This window comes from Arachis ipaensis, chromosome B7 (genome assembly GCF_059453495.1).
Source record: "Arachis ipaensis isolate K30076 ecotype BB chromosome B7, ASM5945349v1, whole genome shotgun sequence".
Taxonomy (NCBI): domain Eukaryota; kingdom Viridiplantae; phylum Streptophyta; class Magnoliopsida; order Fabales; family Fabaceae; genus Arachis; species Arachis ipaensis.
Genome location: NC_142442.1, coordinates 123,519,558 through 123,543,588, shown reverse-complemented (window position 1 = coordinate 123,543,588; position 24,031 = coordinate 123,519,558). Strand labels below are relative to the sequence as shown.

The following is a 24,031-nucleotide window of genomic DNA, read 5'->3' as shown; positions in this document are numbered from 1 at the left end:
GAATATGTTCCGAGGATTGGAATCAGAGATGGGTTAGTAAAGTGTATCCATAGGGATGAGGCTGAAGCTTTAGAAGTGATGCCGACGGATGAGGAAATTAAGGAGGCTGTGTGGGACTGCGAATCTTCCAAGGCCCCAGGGAGTGATGGGTTTAACATGAACTTCATAAAGAAATGCTGGGATGACATTGGGCCGGAATTCACTGCTGCGGTAATGGGGTTCTTTCAAAGTGCGAAATTGTCAAAGGATGTCAATGTAACGTGGGTGACACTAGCTCCAAAGTTTGAAGGTGCAAAGGAGGTGAAGGATTTTAGGCCGATTAGTATGGTGGGGTGTGTGTACAAAGTGATTTCGAAAGTGTTGGTGCACAGGATGCGATCTGTGATGTCGGGACTGGTTGGAGAGACTCAGACTGCATTTGTAAAGGGAAGAAAAATTCATGATGGTGCACTCATAGCCTGCGAGACGGTTCATTGGCTGAAGACTCGGAAAAAGTCAGCAGTCATTATCAAACTGGATTTTCAGAAGGCCTATGACAGAGTGAGATGGGATTTTGTTGACATTGTGCTACAGAAAATGGGCTTCGGCCAAAAATGGAGGAGCTGGGTGAAGGAGTGTGTTACTACGGCCACCATGGCAGTCTTGGTAAACGGGGCACCTTCCAAGCCATTCAAGATGGAGAGGGGACTAAGACAAGGGGACCCACTTTCTCCATTGCTATTCGTATTAGTTGTAGATGTGTTGCATAGGATGTTGGGGGAGGCTGTGAGGAATGGCCGCATTGCTCCACTGCTGGTAGGGGGAGATCTTATTGAACTGTCACACCTACAATTTGCAGATGACACTATTTTATTCTGCCCGCCGGAGACTGAAACAATTGTAAACTATAAGAGACTGTTACGGTGCTTTGAGTTGATGTCTGGGCTGAGCATTAACTTTGATAAATCGAATCTGATATCGGTGAACTGTAAGCAAGGATGGATTGATCAGGCATGTGGACTGCTGGGATGCCAACAAGCTTCTCTACCGGTTAGATACTTGGGAGTTTCTCTAGGTGCGAATCCGCGCTTGGTGAAGACTTGGAAACCAATCATTGATAAGGTGGAACAGAAGCTGAGTTTGTGGAAAGCCAAGGTTTTGAATAAATCAGGTAAGCTGGTCCTTATCAAATCGGTGCTGAATAGTCTCCCCATCTACTACCTTAGTCTATACAAGATGCCGAAGGCGGTAGCGGACAAGCTGATTGCTTTACAACGGAACTTTATGTGGTGCAGGGAGAACGGGAACTATGGTATACCTATGGTAAAGTGGGAGATAGTTCAGGCTCCAAAAAAGGTTGGGGGATTGGGGGTTGGTGATGCAGTGCTGAGAAACACAGCGCTTCTGTTTAAGTGGTGGTGGAGGTTTTCAAAGGAGGATTGCCCGCTGTGGAAGAAGATTGTGTGTTCGTGTAATAAGTTGAACCCGGATGTCATGTTAGCAACTCAGCCTTTACCAGTAAAGGGTGGCCCTTGGAAGGACATATGTCAGCTGAATATAAAAGAACCGCGGATTCGTGATAAAGTGGTAAGTGGACTGGCAATGGAAGTAGGCAATGGTATGCAGACTCGATTTTGGGAAGATAACTGGGTTCAAGGTGGTACTCTGAAAGGAAGTCATCCGAGACTCTACTCTATTTCCAGTCAGCAAGGACTTGTCATCGGGGAGTGTGGTTTTTGGGATGGGCTTGATTGGATTTGGAATTTTCAATGGAGGAGGGCACTGTTCCAATGGGAGCTGGAGCTTGTCAATCAACTGCATGAGAGGTTAAGGCCAGTGAGGTTGTCATCAGGTAGGGAGGACAATGTGGTGTGGAAGTTTGAAAATAAAGGTATTTTCTCTACTAGTTCTGTGATCCAGGCTATACAAGCGGAGACATTATCAGCTGAGATAACGAGTTATAGCTTCACGAGTTCCATTTGGAAAGGTTTCGTTCCTCCGAGAATTGAGCTCTTTGGGTGGTTTGTGCTAGTGGGTAGAGTTAACACCAAGGAGCGGCTGACTAAACTAGGAGTCAACATTCTGGGGGATAGTATGTGTGTACTGTGTACCAAGGAATTAGAATCTGTTGAGCATTTATTCCTTAGGTGTGAGGTAACATGGCAGGTGTGGTGCAAGTGGCTGAGGTTACTAGGAAGGGAGTGGGTGATTCCCGGAACTGTTAAAGAAATGTTTGAGAGTTGGCATGGAATGCATAATAGACAACAGGGGAAGAAGATGTGGATGTCAGTGTTCTTTGCAGTGATTTGGAACATCTGGTTGGAACGGAATGCACGAATCTTCAAGAATGCAAGAGCAAGCCTGGAGGTCATACACATAAGGACGTTGATGAGCTACACGGAATGGAGTGGTGGTGATCCTGGGGGAGGATGAGAGTACTGGGGATAGTAGGGGTTGGTTTATTTGTTGGTAGCTAGTTATGTGTCTTCTTTTTTCTTTTATTTGCTCCACTTTAATGTGTTGAGCTTCCTTTGTTTCAAAAAAAAAAATACTACATGATATCAAAACAAAAAAAAAATCACCGTACTAATATAATATTATCAATATCATATAAATCATCTTTATATTTATTTTTCAGTGCGTATATAATATTTAATTAACACATTAAGACATATATAATATTTCGTTAATACATATATAATATAAAGTAATTTACAAATTATTTTATTAAATATTATAAATTAGAGTGATTTATAAATTATTATTAATTCGTACATAATGTATAATTAAATTTAATGAATTCAATTAGAATAAACAACAAATTATTTATTTTATTTGAAACTTTATAAATGAATACAATAATTAACTAATATAACAAATTACAATTAATGTAGTAAAATTAATCAAGTAATATATATTATAATAAATTATATTGATATTTAAATATCTAATCAAATCAATTAGCTGATATAATTAAGTCATGGTAATAAATTGTATTGAATGAGTTAAAATAATTAAATCGGAAAATACTCTTCAGAGCATGCCATGTCAGTTCTATCATTCCATCATTAAGTGCAGAAATCCGATTTTTATATAATAGAATAGATAGATTATTAGGTAGTACTAGTATTTGAGGATTAGTATATAAATTTTAAAAAAGTATTAAAATACATATATTGTTAAAACAAATGTCAAAGTCATTTCAATTTAGAAATTGTCTAGATCTAATAGTTAATAATATGTTGAGAGTATATTAATTAAAATTAACGGTTAAAATCACTAGAATATTAATATTTTTAGAATCTTTACATTTTTTTTGATAATATAGAGTCTCAAATTTTATAGGAATCCATTTTCAAATAGTTTATTAAATATTTAGCAACAACATATACTCTAAAATACAAAAAATATTACGGTGAAGAGCAAATCCACCTATAAGAGAGATTGAAAAGGAAGACGAAAAGAAAAAAAAAAATAATGGAGTACCTACAGCGAAGCATTAATTTAAAACTGTTACTTTAACTAATTCACAACTAAAGAATATGATAGTCATTTGCAGTGGGAACCACAGAATGTCACTTTATTAGAACTTAGAAAAAAAAGACAACGAAGATAGGGAAATTGAAGGGGTCAGGATTATGCAATTGCAATTGTGGTAGTCGTGGACCGAATTGTTACCTCGCTTTTCATTAAGGTCACGAAGCTAGATACGATTCAAGTATCCCTCAAGCGTTGGTTCTGTGTGGTTCTCTTTTCCTTATCTCTTGCCCAAAATCTTTTATATAAATAACCTGCATTATCCTCTTAAAAAATCTCTCTTAATACATTTTTTTTCATTTTTTGTACTACACACAAACACACACGATCATGTCACACGAAGTTACTAACAATGACTTGCATGATGATGATACAGAATGGCAAGAGCTAAAACTTCCAAACTTGTTGTTACAGAGTGAAGCTGTTCGGCAAGTGCACGCCACCATTGAGAGAGAATGGAATTTCCTTCAAAGGTCAGCTTGTCAAACAGCAGCAGGAAGGGCTCTGTGGAAGCATGTCATCCATGATCCACTGGCTTATTTGCTGGCAGGGGAGTCTTATTTGAGAAGTCTTCATGAAAAGATGAAGAAAGACAGACTCAACAATGCACGTGAAATTTCTGGAGTTATTCTAGCTGTTAGAACTCTTTGGTTTGATTCTAGATTGGAAGATGCCCTTAATTCACCAAATGGCAGAGAATCACAAGTTGTTCTCCTTGGTGCAGGTTTATCTTGAACCCATATTTAGATATTTTCATCATCATTTTAAATAGATTATCTTAACTAGTGATATTTTTATGTCTAAAATATATTTGATTGTGTCACTCTTTATCTTAGCTAGTGATATTACTTGCTAATCAGTTTTACTTTATGAATTAGTAAATGATATTATATTTAAGAATAAATTAAACATGCAGTAAATATCATTTTATAAGATATTTAAAGCACAATCTCTCAAATCTTGAGAAAGCTATTATAAAACTAAGATATACATTTATGCAATAAAAAACAAAGAAAAGAAAACAGAAAGATCGAAAAAGATTTTTTGTTGTATTGAAGAGAGTACGTACTCTTACTTACTAGTACTCAAAGCATAAAGTTTTTTTTATAGCCACCTAAAGACTGGAGACTGAACTCTGACCTATTTTTTAAATAACCAAATTCTGTTGAAACAATTAGAACTATATCTATATTAACTGATTTAAGTCTCATTCCTATAACTACGTACTAGCCAAGGGAATACATATCCTAAACTTTTGTGCCCCCCTTAAAAATGAAAATAGATTAAAAAGTATAATTTCAAAAACAGACAAATTAAAAGTATAGCTGAGATGAGCTTGTAATCTCTTATGTAGGAATGGACACAAGGGCATACCGTTTAAATTGTTTACAGGACAGCGATGTATTTGAGGTTGATTTTCCAGGAGTATTACAAGTAAAAGCCACTATTTTAGAAGCAGCTAAGGAATCGACAAATGAATTTGAACACGTACGGTCAATGGCTAAATCCTTAACAAGGGTAGCTGCTGACATAAGAGAAAATGACTGGCTGGAGAAGCTTCGAACTGCAGGTTTTTTGCCACACAAGAACACGATATGGGTTCTAGAAGGTCTACTGTATTACCTCACCCATTCACAGGCCATGCAAGTGTTAAGGATTTTGGCCAACAAATGTTGTGTAACTCACACGGTCCTTTTAGCAGACTTCATGAATAAGCCATCAACTACATTGTCTAACTCCGCATTCCAGTTTTATAGCGACTGGCCAGACCAACTCTTGCCCTCCATTGGGTTCACTCATGTAAAGCTTTCTCAAATTGGAGACCCAGATGCCCATTTTGGACTATTGAATGATCCTTTGAATCTTTTCAACAAGCTTCGCAAGTTGCCTAGGTCAATAGAAACCCATCCAGATGATGGAACGCCATGCTGTCGCTTGTACTTGGTTGAAGCTTCTGGTTCACCTAAACAAGATGTTGCTCCTAATGTTCCAACGAGTGTCCCATGATTAATTATATAAATCATGTCCTCTATTTTTCTTGATGCTGGCCCATTGTTTATAGTATAGTATATAGCACATGAGGAGTACATGTCACATTTTAATGGCAAATTCTTCTAATAGGTGTTCTCCCGTGTAATCTCACTCGTTCAGTCGTAATATTGCTACAAGGCAAGTAACCTTAAAGTAATTATTTTCAAGCTTTTTTTAATACATTTGTCATTTGATAATCAAATTCAAGGGCATCTCTAACTTAAATTATTAAAGAATAGACTTATTGAAGAACTTCTAAATCTGTTGGAGGACACTATATCAAGAGTAAAACATTTTAAAAAGCATATGCATTCTCTTAAAAACGATGCAATAAACCAAATGCATTATAAAAACATAGCCATATATATTGATAGAGTGCTTATTGTACATATTTTTGCCTGACAAATAGATTACATGGGGAACAAAGGAAAGTCTTAGAAACAAATAATGCCCAAACTCTAGTTTGGATAGTGAGCTGGCTAGTAGTTTGGCTGTTTGGGCGGCAAGAATGACATTATTATCTATTTATTAATAAAACTACGAAATAGAAATGAGACTTGATAGCTCAATTCGTTACCAAAGTATTATTAAGGAATTAGATCTGATTTGGGGCTAATTCTTTTTATATGAAGTTGACATGTGAGTTATGCTGAGTTATGGAGTATTAAAAAGATATGGATTCCGCTAGGGAGAGAATGGACTATTTGTACAATATGTACAATAGGCTATTGAATTACAAAATAAACATTCCCATACTATCTAGAATAACCATTCGAGTACTAGCGATAATAAACACCTTTCGGATCTAGCGCTCTAATACCATGTCATGATACCACCCATCCTAAAAACTTCAGCTGATGGGAAAAGGTAATACTAATGATTATATCTCTAATACTCCCTAAACCTCCATTGTACACATTGTATAAATATTTCATTGGCTCCTCATACTTTCCCAAAAGATATATACAGTTGTGACGGCATTCAATTTTTTATTTTAGTGGAAAGAAATCGGTCCAATTTCATTAGAGAGAGAGAGGGAGTGGAGTAAAATTTCGTAGATACTGAAATCGAACCCAGAATTTTCTGTCAGTACACAAATCGAACCCAGGATTTTCAGTACCTCCAAATTGGACGGTCCAATTTGTCTTGTGCAGTTTTCATACCTTGGTAAAACACCATATACCTTCATAATTCTGTTATACACCAACCCTCTCTCCATATTAAAATTAAAAAGTTCCTGATTTGGTCCAAAAAGATTTGGGATTAAAATCATTTTTTTTTCTATTTAAAATAGTATTCATCGTTGCATTTCAAATTAAAATACTTTTAAAAGTTTTTAAACAAAAATACCCTTATCTTTATGTTTATTCTGATTCCAACTACCATCCAACAACACCACCACCACCACCGTTCCCTTACTCCCACCAATTACCCGCCATTTTCCTTACTGCAACCATCCATTTCATCCATTATCAACAAAGTATTCAAATTCAAGAATCCATCATCAACGACACATCATTCAAATTCAAAAACACCAACATCATCCATTGCATCTAATCCTTCAAATTCAACAACAGTATCACAATCATTCATATTTTTAGGACAAAGAGAGACAAGAGAGATGCAGTGAGTTCAGTGAGAAAGAAAAAGAAGAAAGAAGAACGAGAAAAGGGAGAGTTGGGCATTGACGGTGAGAAAATTCGCTGCCATTGCCGCTGGTTGAGTCACCGGAAAGAGAGATTGAGAAGAGAGGGAGAACGTGGGAGAGAGAGAGAGAGCTCGCCGAAAAAGGAAAGAAAAGGAGGTCTGAGATCTATTTCTCTTACTCTAGCTCCACTGCCACCACCGTCGAAACTGCAGGCGCTACTCCTCTTCAAAACTGCCGCCCAAAAAAAAAAGGGAAGAAAAGGAGATCTGAAACTGCCATCGCTGTTGCTCCTACTCCCTCTCTGTTTGCTGCGTCGACAACAACGGTGGCACTCAACCCCGCTGACGCTCTCTTCTCTTCCTCTCTTCCTCTTGAGAGCGGCAACAGTGGCACTCCCTCTATTACTCCTACTCCCTTTTCTGTTTGCTTCTCTTTCTTTTTTTCATCTGAATGTGCGTGTTTTAGAAGAAAAATATGGTTAGACTGATTAGGTTGACGGAGATGAAGATTGGATTGGGTCAGAGAGATGAGAGGGTAGAATTACTGAGTTAAGAGAAAAATGACCAAAAAGATGATTTTAAAAACAATTTTAACAACCATTTTAAATAAAAAAAAATTAGGAACGATTTTAATTTTGACCTCAAAACCTAAAAACCAAAATAGTACTCATCCTTATTATTAATTATTAGCGGCTCAACAGGCACGTTTTAGGTGTTTTTCTATTATTTTGAAAAAATTAATTTTATTTTTAAAATATATTATTCGTTTTTCAAATTTATTAGATTATCTTTTTTAATTTTAATATTGGCGTGATCTTATTTATATCATATTTTAGTGTTGGTGTTAATATATCATTTACCCTTTAAATTTGTCAGATAAGTATTTTTTTCATCATTTTAAAATTAACGTAGCCTTATTTATATGAAATTTTGTTGAGAGTAAAATTACTATAGAAAACCTTTAAAATGCTAAATTATAAAAGCACACAATAAAAATATATGTATATATTATCAGAAAAATGTATAGTTCAAGAAATAACGACAAAAATGTTATCCTAATTTAAAAAGAGTATATCTATAAACCCAAATGCATGATAATTATTTACAAAAGATTAATTTTGCCTAATTATCATGGATATTCATGTTTGTCTTCTTCTTTTTTAAGTGGTAGGCCAAAATATGATTCTGAATTTGAAGAGGCCTTCATTTTCCTACAAATAGTGAAAGGATAGAAGAAATGAATATGCTTATTTTGTTCGTTTTTAAATATCAAACTATAAGAGTATTAATGAAAAAAATTAGGAGTATACAAAGATTGTGTACCTAGAAAAAATCTTTCGTAATTTATCATACATCTCATTGTCAATAACTTCTTGCATCTTGAAAAAGAAAAATCATAATTATCAAACCCGGCTTGATCCGGCCGGTTCGACCAGAAACCCGGTCACCTGACTGGGTCGAGCCACTCGTCGAACCGATTATGCATGGAACCCGGTAAAACCCAGTTTGACCCAATGGGTTTACGTTAAAACCGGTGACCTGGCCGGTTAATTCAACCCGGTCCGGGTCGTGCTTTTTTTTTTTTTTTTTAAAAAAAAATAGAAACAGCGTCGTTTGGCTTTAGATCCCCCCTCCCCTTTCGACGAACCCTAATGGCTATTCCCCCCTCCCCATTTCCCCTAATATGAGAAATCAAATCAATCTGATTCCAGTGGAAGTGTGGAACCCTCCAGCGCTCGTCTCCGATCTCTCTGCTCCTTCGTTGTCGGCACTCGGCAGTCGCTCACCCTCGCCCAGTCGCCCTCACCTCGTCACTCCAACGTCTCTCCCCTCACCTCGTTACTTCATCGCCTCTCCGTTCACCTCGTCACTCTCGGTCTCTCACGGTCACGGCCTCACCTCGTCTCCTCACCTCGTCGTCGTCGTCGTGGTCCCGTAATCCTGCCCTGCGTTCATTTCGTTGGCGGCAGAAAGCTCACAAAAGATAGAAATCAAGCAACATCTCTGCATCTGCTCCCTCGGGTCAGTCAGGTGGTGGTGGTCGTCTTCTTGGTCGTGGTCTGGGAACCAGTTATCCAGGTGAGCTCCCTTCAAGTTTTTGACCCTGGTCTTTCACCAGAAATCTAGAATTGTTGAATACCGAACCTGGTGGTTATTGTTGACTGTTGTAATTAAATTTTAGAGTTGTTGAAGCTGAGCATATTTTAGTTAGTATTATTATTGAATCTGATAGTTATTACTATTGTATTTGATTTTTTAGAGTTGTTATTAAATCTGATGGTTATTACTTTAGTTAGAATTATTGTTGAACTTGAATTTGGTGGCTGTTGATGTTGCATTTAGATTTTTGGTGTTGTTGTTTGTTGCTGGTTGCCGTGTTTTAGAGTTGCTGTGTCTTTTAGAGCTGTTGTTGTTTGTTGCTAGATTTTTTTAGAGTTGCTGTTTGTTAACTTTGTTGAATTACAAAGTCAGTGAACTTTGGGGGAATGGTGGTGGTTGATGTGTTATTTAAAAACTGACTTAAGTAAATCTATTGTTGCTGAAAATATTTTTGTTTTTTTTTTTGCTAGAATTTTAAAAATGTCTTCATCTCAAACACTATCAGAAACACCACCATCTCAAGAACAAGCATCATTAGCAACTCTTTCCCATGATCTTGCCACTAAAAGAGTTTATAATAATGCTATAGAAGGTATGGATGCAAATCAAAATGAGTAAAATGTTGATCAAGCTCCAAATTTGTCCTATGAAAATGTTGATGCCGACTTTAAGCTCACCCTTGGACTTAATTTAATGATTGTGTTATCTTTCACTTGCTCTTGATTTAAATTGAGAACATATTTTGTACTAAAAACTAGTTTATTATCTTTTTTTTAGATTATTAGTTATGTTTAAGACTTGATATTAGATTATTAATGTTTGTAAAGACTTACATTTTAAGTTTTAGAACATTATTTTAATTTTATTTATATAATTTTATATTTTTTAATTATGACCGGGTTAACCGGGTGAATTAGTGATCTACCGGTTGAACCAGTAACCCAGTGACCCGATCATATGACCGGATTGATTACTGGTTCGGTTCTGATAACTATGTGAAAAACTGTCAGATTTTGTTTACAATAAAAATAACCATATAAACGCATCAGGTTTATTCAATTAAATTGATTGCTTATTATAGAGAAGAATTCAATTAAAACTTGTAGAATTGTGATATCTTGTTTTGCATTGAACTTTCTGAAAGGACAAAAGAAATGACATTAATCCTTGTTTATCATTGACAAAATATAAATTAAATGATATTACATCTTTTTTGTTAGGAATTTTTTTTAATAACAATTACTTGCAATGATATTGTTTTGTATTGAAATGAGTTAGTTGTGTTCTTCTAAGTTTAAGGCTGAAAAAATAGAGTTAAAGTTTTAACATAATTGGTATATAGGACGAAATAGACAGAAATATTTATTATGTAATAAAAGTTTATTGCATTACCTTTTATTCTTTTGATCCAATATTTCTCCTTTTACCATCTTCCATAATTGAGTTTTGTCTGCTTTAACTGTACTTCTCCAACCAATAGAATAAATTTTGATTGGATGAACCTGAGTCAATTTCACGTTTGATCAATAACACAAACAAAAATATGTATCATCAATGCAGTTGTCACTGTTATTAATGCTGTAATCCTTAATTTATTGTCGATTGGTCTCATTGATGCAATTGATTGTTCATCCTTTCATGTACTCCATAACGATTGGAATCCTGTTTCCTGTAATTTATTGCATATATATCACAATTTAGTGATACATCCCAAATAAGACATACCTCTACCTTTTATTGGTTTTAAAATTTTAATTTTTATAATTTTATTGCTAAAATTATAAAATTGATAGCAACATTTAAAGAATCAAATTTTGAATTCTTTTCAAAGTAAATATAAACATTGCAAACTATAATTTCTTAAAAAACCAATAATGATATATTTTAAGGATGTATGATATAATTTTTATAATTTATATGTGAATCGTAGTTGGTACATACCTGTTGGGTAAAGTAGAGGTTTCAGTTCCTTTCGCTTATCTCTTTTAATATGCTGATGAGCTTTCTTGATATCAATTTATTTGTTAAAAATATTAGTCATTAGTTGTTAAAATTAGTGAACAAAACTATCTATTCCAATGTTGATATTGTAATGATAAAATTACATAATATACGGATTATACTTGTAAAAAGGCTCACGTATTTGCCAAGCACATAAATTACCTGAGGTGCAGGTAACGAAATTTCTTTGAACACCATATTTTTTGTGAATTGTCCCCTTTTTCCATCTACTGTTCCTTCTTTGACTAAGATTGTTGTGGTTGATTGAGAAACTCTTCGAGATAGAGCAACGTATAATTGACTATGGCTGAACACATGTTTAAGGAGATAGATCCCTACCTTAGGGATAGTTTGCCCTTGTGATTTATTTATCGTTAAGTCAAAACTCAACCTTACAGGAAATTGCTTTCTAATAAGCACAAAGGGTAATCCTGAGTTCTCATTTGTTTTGTGTTTTATCCGAGGCAGAAAAGCTCTTTTTCCAGAGTGATGGCCTGTTAAAATTTCCACGTCTAACATGTTTTGAAAAGTTCCTCGACACAGTAGCCTTGTGCCATTGCATAAACCTGAGGATCTATGTTTCTCAGTAACATCAGAGGAGCACCTTTTTTTACCTTCAACATATGAGGTGTCAATTCACCTGTGGAGATCGAGTTAAGATATTCTTGTTGATATAGATTATTTGTATTTCCTTCTACTTCATCAAAAAAAAAAAATACTATAAAAAAACACTATAAAAAAATATAAAAAAATGCATATTATTAATGGACGAGATTCAAACTTTAAAAAAAACACTATAAAAAAATATAATAGAAGTATAGAAAAAATTATTTGTATTATAATAAAGAAATATAGATTAATTGTGTTTATTAAAAGCAACATCAATTGTGTTTGGTAAAATAGCTTTTAAAATTTAAAAATACTATAATAGACATAAACGCAAACATTAAATTTAAAAATTAGTTAACATATGAGGTTATATTAGACTTTTAAATTTTGAAAAGCACAAGCCAACTTTGAAAAGCTCTATCCTAAGTGCTTTCAAAAGTACTCCGATTTTTTAAAAGCTACAAACATAAGTACATGATCTTTTTTATTTACCAAACACAAAATAAGGAGCTTGAGCTTTTAAAAAGCACAAGCACCTCTTCAAAAAGCTTTACCAAACCAAGCCTAAGTATGACTGTGGAACAGTTTTTTATTAAAAGTGAGTTAGTTTTTAAGATGAGTACGTAGTAGTAGTAGCAATTTTTTTCCAATTTTAAAATATGTCGTGGGTTGATGGTGAATCAGTTTGATACTCTATCGTGGGATAAATTCTTTCGTTAATAAAAAAATAAAAAATATGGAGGACGACATTTTGTTATATTGAATACAATGTTTAACCAAAAAAATAAACAGTGATAAAATAATAAGAAAAAATTGGATACCAAATTTTCTTATTCTTATTATACATTGGTATAGTCTATTATATATTGGTATAGTCCATTATATATTGTATTGGTATAAATTTGATTAATGAGTACACTTTTATATGTAATTTTTTAAAAAAATAAATATTGGACATAAAAAATATATAAACCATATGTTGTAGATTTAATTATTCCAATGAGTTTAGTTAATAATGATTTATTTTTCTTTATACTTTAAATACTATTATCCCATTGAAATAACTATTAATAAAATAAATATATTTTATATACTTTCAATTATTGTACTATGATGATATATTGATCACTTATATACTATTGTATTATGGGCTATTATGTATAAAAAATACTTATAAAAAATAATAAATAATTAATATTTTGTTGACGTAATTTTATTTATATTATTATATTATGATTATAGTATAACGTTATTTATATTAATTATTTATATTTTAATAAGTTTTAAAAAATATCATGAAAAATTAAAGATAAAAATATAATTAATAAATTTAATTTCAAAATATTATGTATCCTGAGTACGTAGTGTCAGTTTTCTCTATTAGAAGTGGTTCAATTTTTAAATTCTATCGTGAGTAAATTCAATTTTTAATAAAAAAGAAACAAGAACAAAAGAGAAAGAAAGAATTGGATACTAAACCTGTGTATCCCATTATATATTGGTATTCCTAAGTACGTAGTGTCAGTTTTCTCTATTAAAAGTGGTTCAATTTTTAAATTCTATGTGAATAAATAAATTTTTTAATAAAAAAAAAATAAGAGCAAAAGAGGAAGAAAGAATTAGATACTAAACATGTGTATCCCCATTATATATTGATATATATTATTTTTAAATTTTACCAAAAATAAAATAATTTCTTATATAAATCATAGCTATTAAGAATAAAAAAAATAAAATTGTAATAATCAAAATATAGATCAAAACGAAAAAATTATTATTTATAATTTATAATAATTAATTTAGATGGAATACCTCAACTAAAATATTGAACGGTAATAATTATGGGCATGAGTCTATTTCTGTTTATGATATCTTTAAAATAAAGATAAATTGGATTAAAAGTAAATTAAATAAAAAATTTTTATCTGCATCCAATAATATTAATAAGAGATGAGAAGAAATAAACGGATGAGAGGTGAAAGATAACAGATAAAAGTGATGTCAAAATGGCCACGTAATGGAGAAATTAATAGAAAGGGTAATATTGAAAAGAAATCTTGGACATCAAACTCATGTATTGCCATTATATATTGTTATAGATAAATAGTGCCAACCTTTCTCGTTATCACAGTAGCGTTAATATTAATTTAAATAAAAAATGTTTGGTAACAAAAAAATTTAGCCAAAAGCAGCCAAAACTTATCTTATTTAGCATTCATTAATTGTTGTAACTAATGAATAATTAATGACTATTAAGTAAAGCAAGTTCTCGCTTTTTTTTTTTTTTCGAAATCGAAGAAAGTAGATAACAATTTTTATACAATCAGAAATTCATTAAGTTGAAGAAAAGATTACAGAAGAGAAGGGTGGAGAAGAAATCCTCCTAATCAAAACAGAAAAATCAAGGAAAAGACATAACAAAACTTTGGATTTAAAAGATATAGGCAGCAGCCATACTTCCATGATTTCTGAATAATCCACTTTCCACTTCAAAATGGAGTTCAGGCTGCCTTTTAAAGTTAGATTTCAAGGCAATCCCTGATCCCCTGCTCAAATTTGTCAAGAGAAGATATGGTTTCCGATACAGCGTCAGCCATCTTTCTTCTGTAACAATAAGAGTAAAAAAAATGGCGATCAATCAGTTCAAGGACATAACGAACATATAATCATCATCATTATGAAAAACAAGACACCAAAACTGTAGACGAAGTACCCATTCAATCCAAAGTGCAAATGTATCTGATCTATTTTGTTAAAAATAGAACAATAAATCTTGAGAAAGGTCCGCTAATGAATTCGATCTGCTGAAATTCTAACAGCTTGACTATTGCTTTTATTTAACATTTTTCGAACACGATTTACCAGTCCCCTGATTTTTGGAGACACTAAAGTTACAAGTCCATTAGCTGCTACAGAACATCAGCTATTATTATTATTTTATTTAAAACACAAAAAGGGGGGAAAATATGTCTTCTCCATGATGATGACATATTATTAAAGGCAAACCTATCTGATGAGAGTTGAATATTAGCTTTGCTTGCCAGCCCAGTGACAGAGGTGAAAGATCTGCATAATATGAAGCAATAAAGGAAAAATGCATTTATCATCGGATGTTAACAATAAAATAATCAGCTTGCATTTTGGGTCAAACGAAGAAAAGGGAAAGTAAAGACAGAAGAAGAAGAAGAGAAAAAAGGGGGAGGGGGAAGAGTGCAGATAATGCATTAACTATTACACTGGTAGAAGATAGCGTGTAAGAAAATGGAAGAATGAAAAACTAGGTATTGTTTTAGCGGACAACCTAAAGTGTCTACAGGGTAGAATAGATGCTCTGAAGTTTACAAGTCCACAAGACAAGGAAAATCCCTTCATAGTTCATAATATTCTAACTGGAATGGGAATTTTAAATCCATTGTCACATGGCAACCACTTATATGGGCCAGCTGAAAATAGTTTGGTAAAAGTAAGAAATAGTGAACAATGTTTTAATTTAAATTGCAAATTTCTAACAGGGATACAGTTCTACCAAAATTACCGCAAAACCATTTAAAATAGCTTACTCATATCTGTAAATACTAATTCCTACGAAACCATGACATTCATCTAAACCAAAAATATAATAATATTTGACCTGCATTGTATTGATAAAAATAATGAAGTTGGAAAGAGAACAAGGACCTCGTTAAGAGTTTCTGAGAAATAAATAGAAGCTAAAATGCTGGGAATAAAATGTCATCCACAAAAGAATCAGATAATGCAAAACAACATGTGCCGGATAAACTTTTATAACAAAGAAGCCATGTTGCCACTCCACTGCACTTCAAGTTGTTCCTTTCCAAAAAAAAATAAATAAATAATAAAAGCAGAAGCTTCTCAAATGTTTTAGCATCAATATATGTAAAGAAAAGTATTCGAGGAACACTAGCTGGCACAGAAACATCACAATGCCTGGATATTATAAAGGGGGATACCTTATAAGATTATCTAGCAAGTCTTCAGCTTTCAACTTTACAGGATCCTTATTTCCAAGCAAAGAGGCTGCATTCTTCACAATCAACCGAAACGTGCACACCTGTGCATGAAAAAGACAGTGAAGTTGAATTCTGTAACTGTTTTAAAGTTCCTTTGCCCTTGAGGTATCAATGCCTTTTGGGAAAAACGAAATTGATAGGAACAAAGCATCCACCCTAACCAAACAAAATGACATCACCATAAATGAATCGTGTTAAACAAGTAACTTATCGGTATCATTTGATAATTGATTCCATACAATCACCCGAAATATTAAATATCCAACTTCAGATAAGGATGAATCTACAGTTTCACCACTTCAAAGCATTTGATACTCAATAACCATCTACAGTTTAGGAGCATTATTTTCCTTTAACTATTTTCTCAATCAAATCGCTGCTCGTCACTTTCAAAAACGTCCAAATTATGTATTGCGATACAGTAAAGAGGAGGAACGAACCTCTACACCGGTGTTGGCTTGGAAGTTGACAAAGGAATTCCTCTCCTGCGGAACGCAATCCCTAGCGGCGGATCTGAAGAGCTCCTGAAATTTCTGCAAATCCTCTTCGGAATACACAGCTTCGGGCTCCACTGAAAAAACAATAAAAGAAAAGAAAAGAAAAATAACCGAACAAAATCTGCATAAAAAGAAATGTGCGGAGGAACGTAGTTAGAGAGAGAACTATACGCACTGAGCAAGAGATATGCAGAACGAAGGGATTCGCGCGAGGCGTCGACGGGGGCTAATAGGAACTTGTAGGCCTTCTTCTTTTGGTCTTTGAGCCAATCCTTAGGTCCTGCTGTGCACAGAGGATAAGGAATTAGGGTTTTTCAAGCTTCGAAGAGTAGTTGCATAATAATTAATGCATACATACAGATGCCGAATTCAATGGCGGAGGCTGGAGTTAAAGAGAGGAAGGAGGTGTGAGCAAGGAAGGAGAGTAAAACGGCGCCCCTTCGGGTGGGTAAGGAGTTGGTTTTTGAATGAATGGGTTTTGGATGGAATGAAAAGCCCGCGCTAACGGTGGAAATAGAGAGAGCTGAAAGTGTAGTTGCTGCCGCTGCCGCCACCGCCATTGTTTTGTTTACTCCCCTCTGCTTTTTTAGCTCAGCTACCTTACCTTGAGTTTTCTATTTTTTCGGTTAACTTAAGACTTAATTTTAATGCATGCATAAAAATAATTTCAGATTTAATAGAAAAAGTATTTATGAGATTATGAGATAAGGTGTCCTGATTAAAAAGTTAATTTTACAAGTTTGATTTTTTTTTTCTTTTTCTTTTATTTTATTTTATTTTATTCCTCTTGTAGTTAAATAAAATTAGGCATCTAAACGTTTTTAAATTTTTTTTTAATATTGAATTCAAATAAGTGTTATCCTGTAAAATGACTCATTATGTGTACTATACTACTATACTAAACTATGAAAGTGCCCCAACTTTAATTTTTTTGAATTTGTTAACATAACAAAACGGCGATGCCATTTTTTATTTAAAAAAAAAAAAATAAAACAGCAACGACGTTTTCTATTTTAATAATTTTTAAGAGTAATTATCCAAATTAGTCTTTAAAGATTTTAAAAGCGGATATTTTAATTCTTAACGTTTGTCTCCATCAATCAAATCAGTCTCCAATCCAATTTTTGACGTGACTCATCAATGGAAACTGCTGAGTTGGCACGTTTAGTATCCAACGTGGCCAATAACATACACAGGTGTCCGTGACGGACAAATTGGTCCCATCATAATAAGCAAAACAAGGCCGTTTTAATTTGAGTACGTAAAAACGTAGCATTGTAAGGAGAGAGTAAAAATCACATTTCTTCTCCTTCCTTTCAACCCTTTTCACTGCAAAAAGATCTCAAACACCAAACATTCTTCAGTTTTTACAGAGAGTCTTACCTCGTTATTGCCTCATCACCACCCACCTCATCTCCAACATCATGATCGTGACAGATGTTGTCAATTTCATCCATCGACGTTAGCATTCTGTTACCCAGACGTCTCTCCTGGATGCATCAGCACTAATTCGCAAGGAAGAGGCACTGAAGTGGATTTGATCACCATTGAAGACGCACATTGAAGAAGGTGAGACCGTGTTCGAATATGTTTATAGTTGTTAGAATGATATATTGTTTTGCGGTGTATGTTGCATTACAGAGCACAATGCTATGTCTTCAAAGTCTCTTTGATTTTGTATGCATGTTCCTTGACAGTTACTAAATGTGCTGAATGAATATTTTTTTATTTGTTTTTTTTAAAAAAATTGTCACAGTAGAGCTTGGTTTATATGATTGTGTTTCTTGATGATAAGTATTTATTCATACAGGTAAATGGAGGAATTTGGGATTCCTGTTTTTCACCATGGTGGACATTTTGTGAGAAATAACAATGGAGTTATTCGATATATTAATGGAAGAGTTGACAAATTCAATAAGATGGATATTGACATGATATGCTTCTTTGATCTGCAAACTCTGTTCAAAGGTTTGGGTTATTTGGATTACAAGACTATGTACTGGTTTGATCCTATGGCACCTGACTTAGAGAGTGGGCTGCATCCTATAAAAGGAGACTTGAAAATTAATCAGCTGCGTGAGAATAAACTAAAGAACAAGGACTTGAAGGAGTTTTATTTGTATTTTGATCACCTGATAATGATTACTCCTCCCGAGGATCTCGACATGGACTTTGACATTGATGCAGATGTTGAGGAAGAGTCCAGTGATGATGGGATGGGAAAGAAAAGTTCAAAGATGGTTAATTTGAAAAAGAAGGCTTCAACCGTTGATAATAAATATACTACTAGGCCAAGTTCTAGGTCAACTGAAGGTGACAAAAAATTTGCTAATGCAAAGTCTGATGGAGCAACTAGTGTTGGAGATCCAAAATCTTCTGGGCCTATTGGTGTTAGAGGGCCAAAATTTGCTGAGCCTACTAGTGCTGGAGTCCCAAAATTTTATGGTGCTAAGGCTAATTCCAAGAACCCCAAAAATACTGCACAAAGGGGTGCTGGCTTAACTTCATTTGGGACAAATTTTGGTGGAAGAGGAGCTACTATTTCAAGATCAGCGGATGCAAATTCTGGTGAAGATGATGAACAAAGTGCAGGAAATGTGGAGGAAGAAGATCCAATCTTTGAGTATGAATCAAAGTCATTATTGACATCGAAAAGTTCTAAAGATGAAAAAGAGAGGTATGGATTTTTCACAATTTAATGATGCTGCCAGATTTGGAGAGGTGTATTTTGAATTGGAAATGGAATTTACCACAATTGAATCTTTCAAGACTGCTCTGAAGGATAATGTTATTTATGAGGGAAGGAAGATTAGGTATATAAAAAACGATCAAAGAAGAGTTAGATGTGATTGTGAGCATGGGGTGGAGAGGATAAAAAAGCCAAGAAAGCCAAAAGGAGCCAAGGAGGCATCTACTAACGAGAATGCAGAGGCTTCAAATGAAGAGGCTATGACTTTTGCAATTGATTCTATTGAATCTGTTACTACTGAGGCCGTAGAAGTGGATGCTGGTACTACTGATGTGGTTGTTGTGGGTGATGGTGCTATCAAACTTAATCTTTGTCTATGACTAATTTATTGTACATGGAATAATCAGCTGAAGAGTTATCAAATCAAGACTTATATACCTCAACACACCTGTGCCAGAGAATTTGGCAGCAATATGATTGATCAGAAGTGGCTAGCCAATAAGTTGGAGAAGAGGCTCCGAACTCAGCCTCATATTACTCTAAGTGAGGCTTATGAGTACATCAAAATCGACTACAATATTGTCATTAATGGAAAGATGGTGTATAGAGCCCTCAAAGAAGCAAGAGAGCATGTGATTGAAAATGAGAGAGCACAGTATAGTAAGTTGAGGGATTATTTGAGTGAGATCCTTAGGAGTAACCCAGGAAGCTCCACCATACTAGATGTGACACCGATGCCTCAGTCCCCTCCATTGTTCAATAAGCTATACATTTCTCTAGATGCTTGTAAAAAGGTGGTTCAAAGCTAGGTGTAGAAAACTGATCGGACTTGATGGTTGCTTCTTGAAGGGCTATTTCGGAGGACAGCTCCTATCAGCTGTAAGTAGGATGCGAACAATCACTTCTATGTGATTGCTTTTGCTGTTGTTGATAGTGAAACTAAAGAAAGTTGGAAATGGTTTCTCATGTTGTTGCAAAAAGATCTTGGGGATCAATATATCCATGGATGAAATTTTATTTCGGACCAACAAAAGGTAAAATTATATTTAGCTTAATATTACCAATGCCAAATGTGTTTTAGTACGCTAGTAATAATACTCAAAATATATGAGCTATTAGTTAATTTAGGGTTAGTTTTAATATTTTGATAAGTATTTAACATGTCTGTTAAACTACTGATTTCTTGGTTAGAGTTTTAACACTCTTAAACTGCTAATTTCTCAGTTAGTTGATTTTAGTTTTAATATATTGATTTTTTTCCTTCTTGTTTCGTTTTCTGGCTCTTTAGTTTTGTGGATAACCCGGCACTACTTTAAAGCATATTTTGAATTGTTATCATTATTATATTTCTTTTCCTGTTAATGGTGCCAAACCCTTTTTCTGGTTTTTGTTAAGATTGGTTAAATGCACTTTACATTCTAAGAACAACTTAATATCATAGTTTATTTATTTAAATGTTATGATTAAATAACTTGGTATGTACGAACTCATAATTTTTGAATAAAATATGAATTCTGTCTCACGACAGGGTCTTATGATATTTCATATTGTTGTTATCTTAGGTGTATTTGTTCATGATTGACTTTATCTTATGCATATTTCCACATATAGGACAAAAAAGTTAACTATAGTACATACATTTTTTTCTCCTTTCTAAAAAAATAAAGGGATAGATACTTTGAATGAGAAAAAGAAATGAGACAAACATAATAAAAAAATCCCTAAAACTGTGTTAGGAAAGGATAGATATTTTGTGTGAGTTGTTATTAGTTGTTAATGATTTATGTGAGTTGCTGTTAATTGTGTGCGTTTTCTTTGATGGTCTAAAATAAGGTCTGTTGCCTGCGTTAAAGGAGGTGATGCCTCATGCACATAATCATAACTGTGTCAGACATATCTGGAAAACTTCACAAACTGATACAAAGACAAGAAAGTTAAGAATATTGTGTTGGAATGTGCTAAATGCACTACTGATGCCGAGTTCCAGACAAGTATGAAGAAGTTAAAAAGGATAAATGAAGATGTATGGAGCTACCTTGCAAAGTTTGACCTAGCTTGCTGGACCAAAGCTCACTTCAGTCACGGGCCCAAGTGTGACAACCTCATCAACAATATGTGCTAGGTTTGGAATGCAAAAATAGTTAACTATCGGTCCAAACCCATTTTGACTATGTGTGAGGAGCTTTAGTGCTATATTATGAGGAGGATGATGAAATACAAACAAGTATTGGAGACCCACATGGGATCCGAAGTGGCTCCTACTCAACAAAAAAGGCTTGACGACATTATGAAGGATGTTAGATATTGGCATCCAGTTTGGGTTGGTGATGATGAGAGGAGAATATTTGAGGCCGAACAAGGGTCTAAGAAGCTTTCGGTTAATCTGTCTCAGAATAAATGTACCTGTAATGCCTGGCAATTAATTGGTACTGCATTGTCAGTTAATTTTCATTTATGAAATTATTGTGTTTTAGTTGCTAAAAGTATGTCCTTTATGTAGGTCTTCCGTGCGTCCATGCACTTGCTGCCATAGCTAGAAGGGGTGATAGACCTGAAACATATGTACATCCACTTCTGAAGATTGGATCAGCTTTAGCGACATACCAACACTACCTCCAGCCTGTTAACTCTGAGAAGTATTGGGAGAAAACAAATTACCTGAATCCAGTTCCTCCAAAGCTAAAGAGGCCAGTAGGTAGACCAGTAAAGAGGAGGAGAAAAGATCCATCGGAGAAAAAAGCTAGCAGAATTGATGGCAACAAGGTTAAGAAAATATTTTGGGTTACGTGTAGCAAGTGCGGAGAAACTGGTCACAATTTCAAGACTTGCAAGGGTCCTTCAACAGCAACAACTAGAAGACCAGCTAATTCAAACAAAAGAATAACACATATTAGAGCAAATTTTGGAACCTCAACCCAACCGGCAAAGGAGACTCATATCTCCCAATAAGCATCCCAAGTGCAGGTAATAACCACGACCGAACATATTGTTGCATCTCTCTTGAAGGGATTAAATAGGATTTAGCAATATTCCATAGGGACTATACTGAGTATTTTAACAATCTATGGGGACTGTATTATCATTTTAAAATAGTTCAAGGACTTTTTTGTGAATATATTTTTGTTTGTTTTAGAATGTGGTTGAGCATCCCCAACCAACTCAGGCAGCAACAAATTCATCTGGTTTCGTGACTAGTGTTATGAGTAAAATTGCTACTAAGTATTCACATTGTACTACTAGACTGATAGTTATGCTAACATTGTAACACCCTAATTACCCTAAGCCTTACCTCGCGTCGTAAAGTAAGTGTTAATCAAATGTTACGATAGTTCTAAGATCATACATATAATATATAGAAAGAATTAATATAGTCTAGAAGCCTGATGAAGGATATAGCTCAAAAACAGGATTTGAAAAGCGCAAAACGTACTCACAAAGCTACAAACTTAACGCACAAGATATAGATATAATATAACAAAATATCAGAGTATAATAGTATGAAGATCTAGCCACGACTCACAGAGTTTAAGCCGGCTAGCTATATATACAGACCATACAGAAATCTGAAAGTTTAAAAACAACTTATACAAGTTTTCCTCTCAAAATAAGCCTCTAGGAAAAATTAAATACAAAAGATGAGAGAACTAATAAAAAAGAAGCAAAAGACTCCAAAATATATCCAGGATCCTCCGCTTTGTCACCATCGAAACAACTCATCGAGGTGGGTTGCGACCTACATCTGAAAAACAACAACAGAATATGGTATGAGAACCGGAGGTTCATAGTATGGTAACAGTGCCCAGTGATGTAAGATATAAGACTCCGGGATGCCAGAGGCAATTCTAGAACTTCATATCCATCATAAGATTCATCTTAAAAGATAACTAAAATAGTAAAGCATAACTTAAAACCTTAACATAATAAAAAGGTAATCTAACTTAGTGAATTTTCCAACTAACAACTCTCTACTGTCCCATAGCCTTCACCAACCTCTCCTCCATGCGATCCCATCGCCACCGCCTTCTGAGCCTCCTCAATCCCAGCAGAAAGCACAATTAATTTCAATGCAAGTAAAACACAAGTATAGGCATGTATATCAAGTAATTCAATATAGGCAATTAGGCATGTTATACAATTAGGCAAGCAATTACAAGTCGACAAAGCATACAAACAGATAGAAGATGCATATGATGAATGCCTGTCCTACTAGCTGTGATATCACATTGTCGGTTCAACTGCCAACCCGACACATCTCCATGGAGATGTCGCCCTTTGGAATCATGATTGGGAACCCCCGAGATATGGTGCTCGAAACACCGTCCAAGATTTTGTGCCTGCACACTCTAGTGATCCGAATGGATGCGAGCGGGATACTCTTGCCACGGACCTCACATCTCAACGCAAGCGGGATGAACCACCACGCTAAGCTGCCGCAGCTACCTTGACAGGCGGGATCCAACCGTCGTCCCTGCTGGGCGCATAGCGTCTCAACAATCTCAGTATAAAACAGTAATTCAATGGTTTTCAGAAAAACATTTTTCAGCATATCATGGATCCATCATTTCATTCCGAGTCCTCGACTCATCTCAACCACTGACAATTCAAAATTTTCTTTCCGAACTCATTGGTTCATCAATTCCTCAATTCATATATCTCTATTCCTTCTCACTCTACCAAACCCATCCTCAGTACACCAAAAACCTAAGCCTCCGTTCTCTACTTTCAAGGAAAATGCCAATTAATTCCACCTAAGACGTTTCTCTTTGTTTTAATATCCAAAATAAGCCAAAAAGTATTAAATAGGTGTCACATAAGTTTACAAACTTGTTGGGAAGGTGAAATAGTTGAAAACAAAGTTTTAGTTGAAAAATAGGGCATGTGCGTACGCACAGGGGTGTGCGTGCGCACGC

The 24,031-nt window shown here is 34.6% G+C and overlaps 2 protein-coding genes and 1 pseudogene across 3 annotated transcripts; 2 read left to right on the top strand and 1 right to left on the bottom strand.

Annotated features, from left to right (window-relative positions):
* Positions 1-3,699: 3,699 nt before the first annotated feature.
* LOC107608038 (Leucine carboxyl methyltransferase) lies at positions 3,700-5,807 on the top strand. The gene is made up of 2 exons (XM_016309930.3): positions 3,700-4,240; positions 4,871-5,807. Exons 1-2 carry the CDS (start codon positions 3,847-3,849, stop codon positions 5,521-5,523), a joined length of 1,047 nt encoding a protein of 348 aa, XP_016165416.1. The 5' UTR covers positions 3,700-3,846; the 3' UTR covers positions 5,524-5,807.
* Positions 5,808-14,216: 8,409 nt separating this feature from the next.
* LOC107610128 (plasma membrane fusion protein) lies at positions 14,217-17,120 on the bottom strand. Of its 2 annotated transcripts, XM_016312209.3 has the most exons (6): positions 16,791-17,120; positions 16,608-16,715; positions 16,376-16,506; positions 15,876-15,976; positions 14,911-14,970; positions 14,217-14,508 (listed from the first exon to the last, which is right to left on the bottom strand). In XM_016312209.3, exons 1-6 carry the CDS (start codon positions 16,990-16,992, stop codon positions 14,424-14,426), a joined length of 687 nt encoding a protein of 228 aa, XP_016167695.1. In that variant the 5' UTR covers positions 16,993-17,120; the 3' UTR covers positions 14,217-14,423. The 2 variants fall into 2 exon arrangements, with proteins under 2 accessions (XP_016167695.1, XP_088350132.1); XM_088494006.1 differs by lacking the exon at positions 14,217-14,508 and having other exon boundaries at positions 14,678-14,970.
* Positions 17,121-18,246: 1,126 nt separating this feature from the next.
* On the top strand, positions 18,247-19,930 carry LOC148553986 (uncharacterized; annotated as a pseudogene).
* Positions 19,931-24,031: the final 4,101 nt, after the last annotated feature.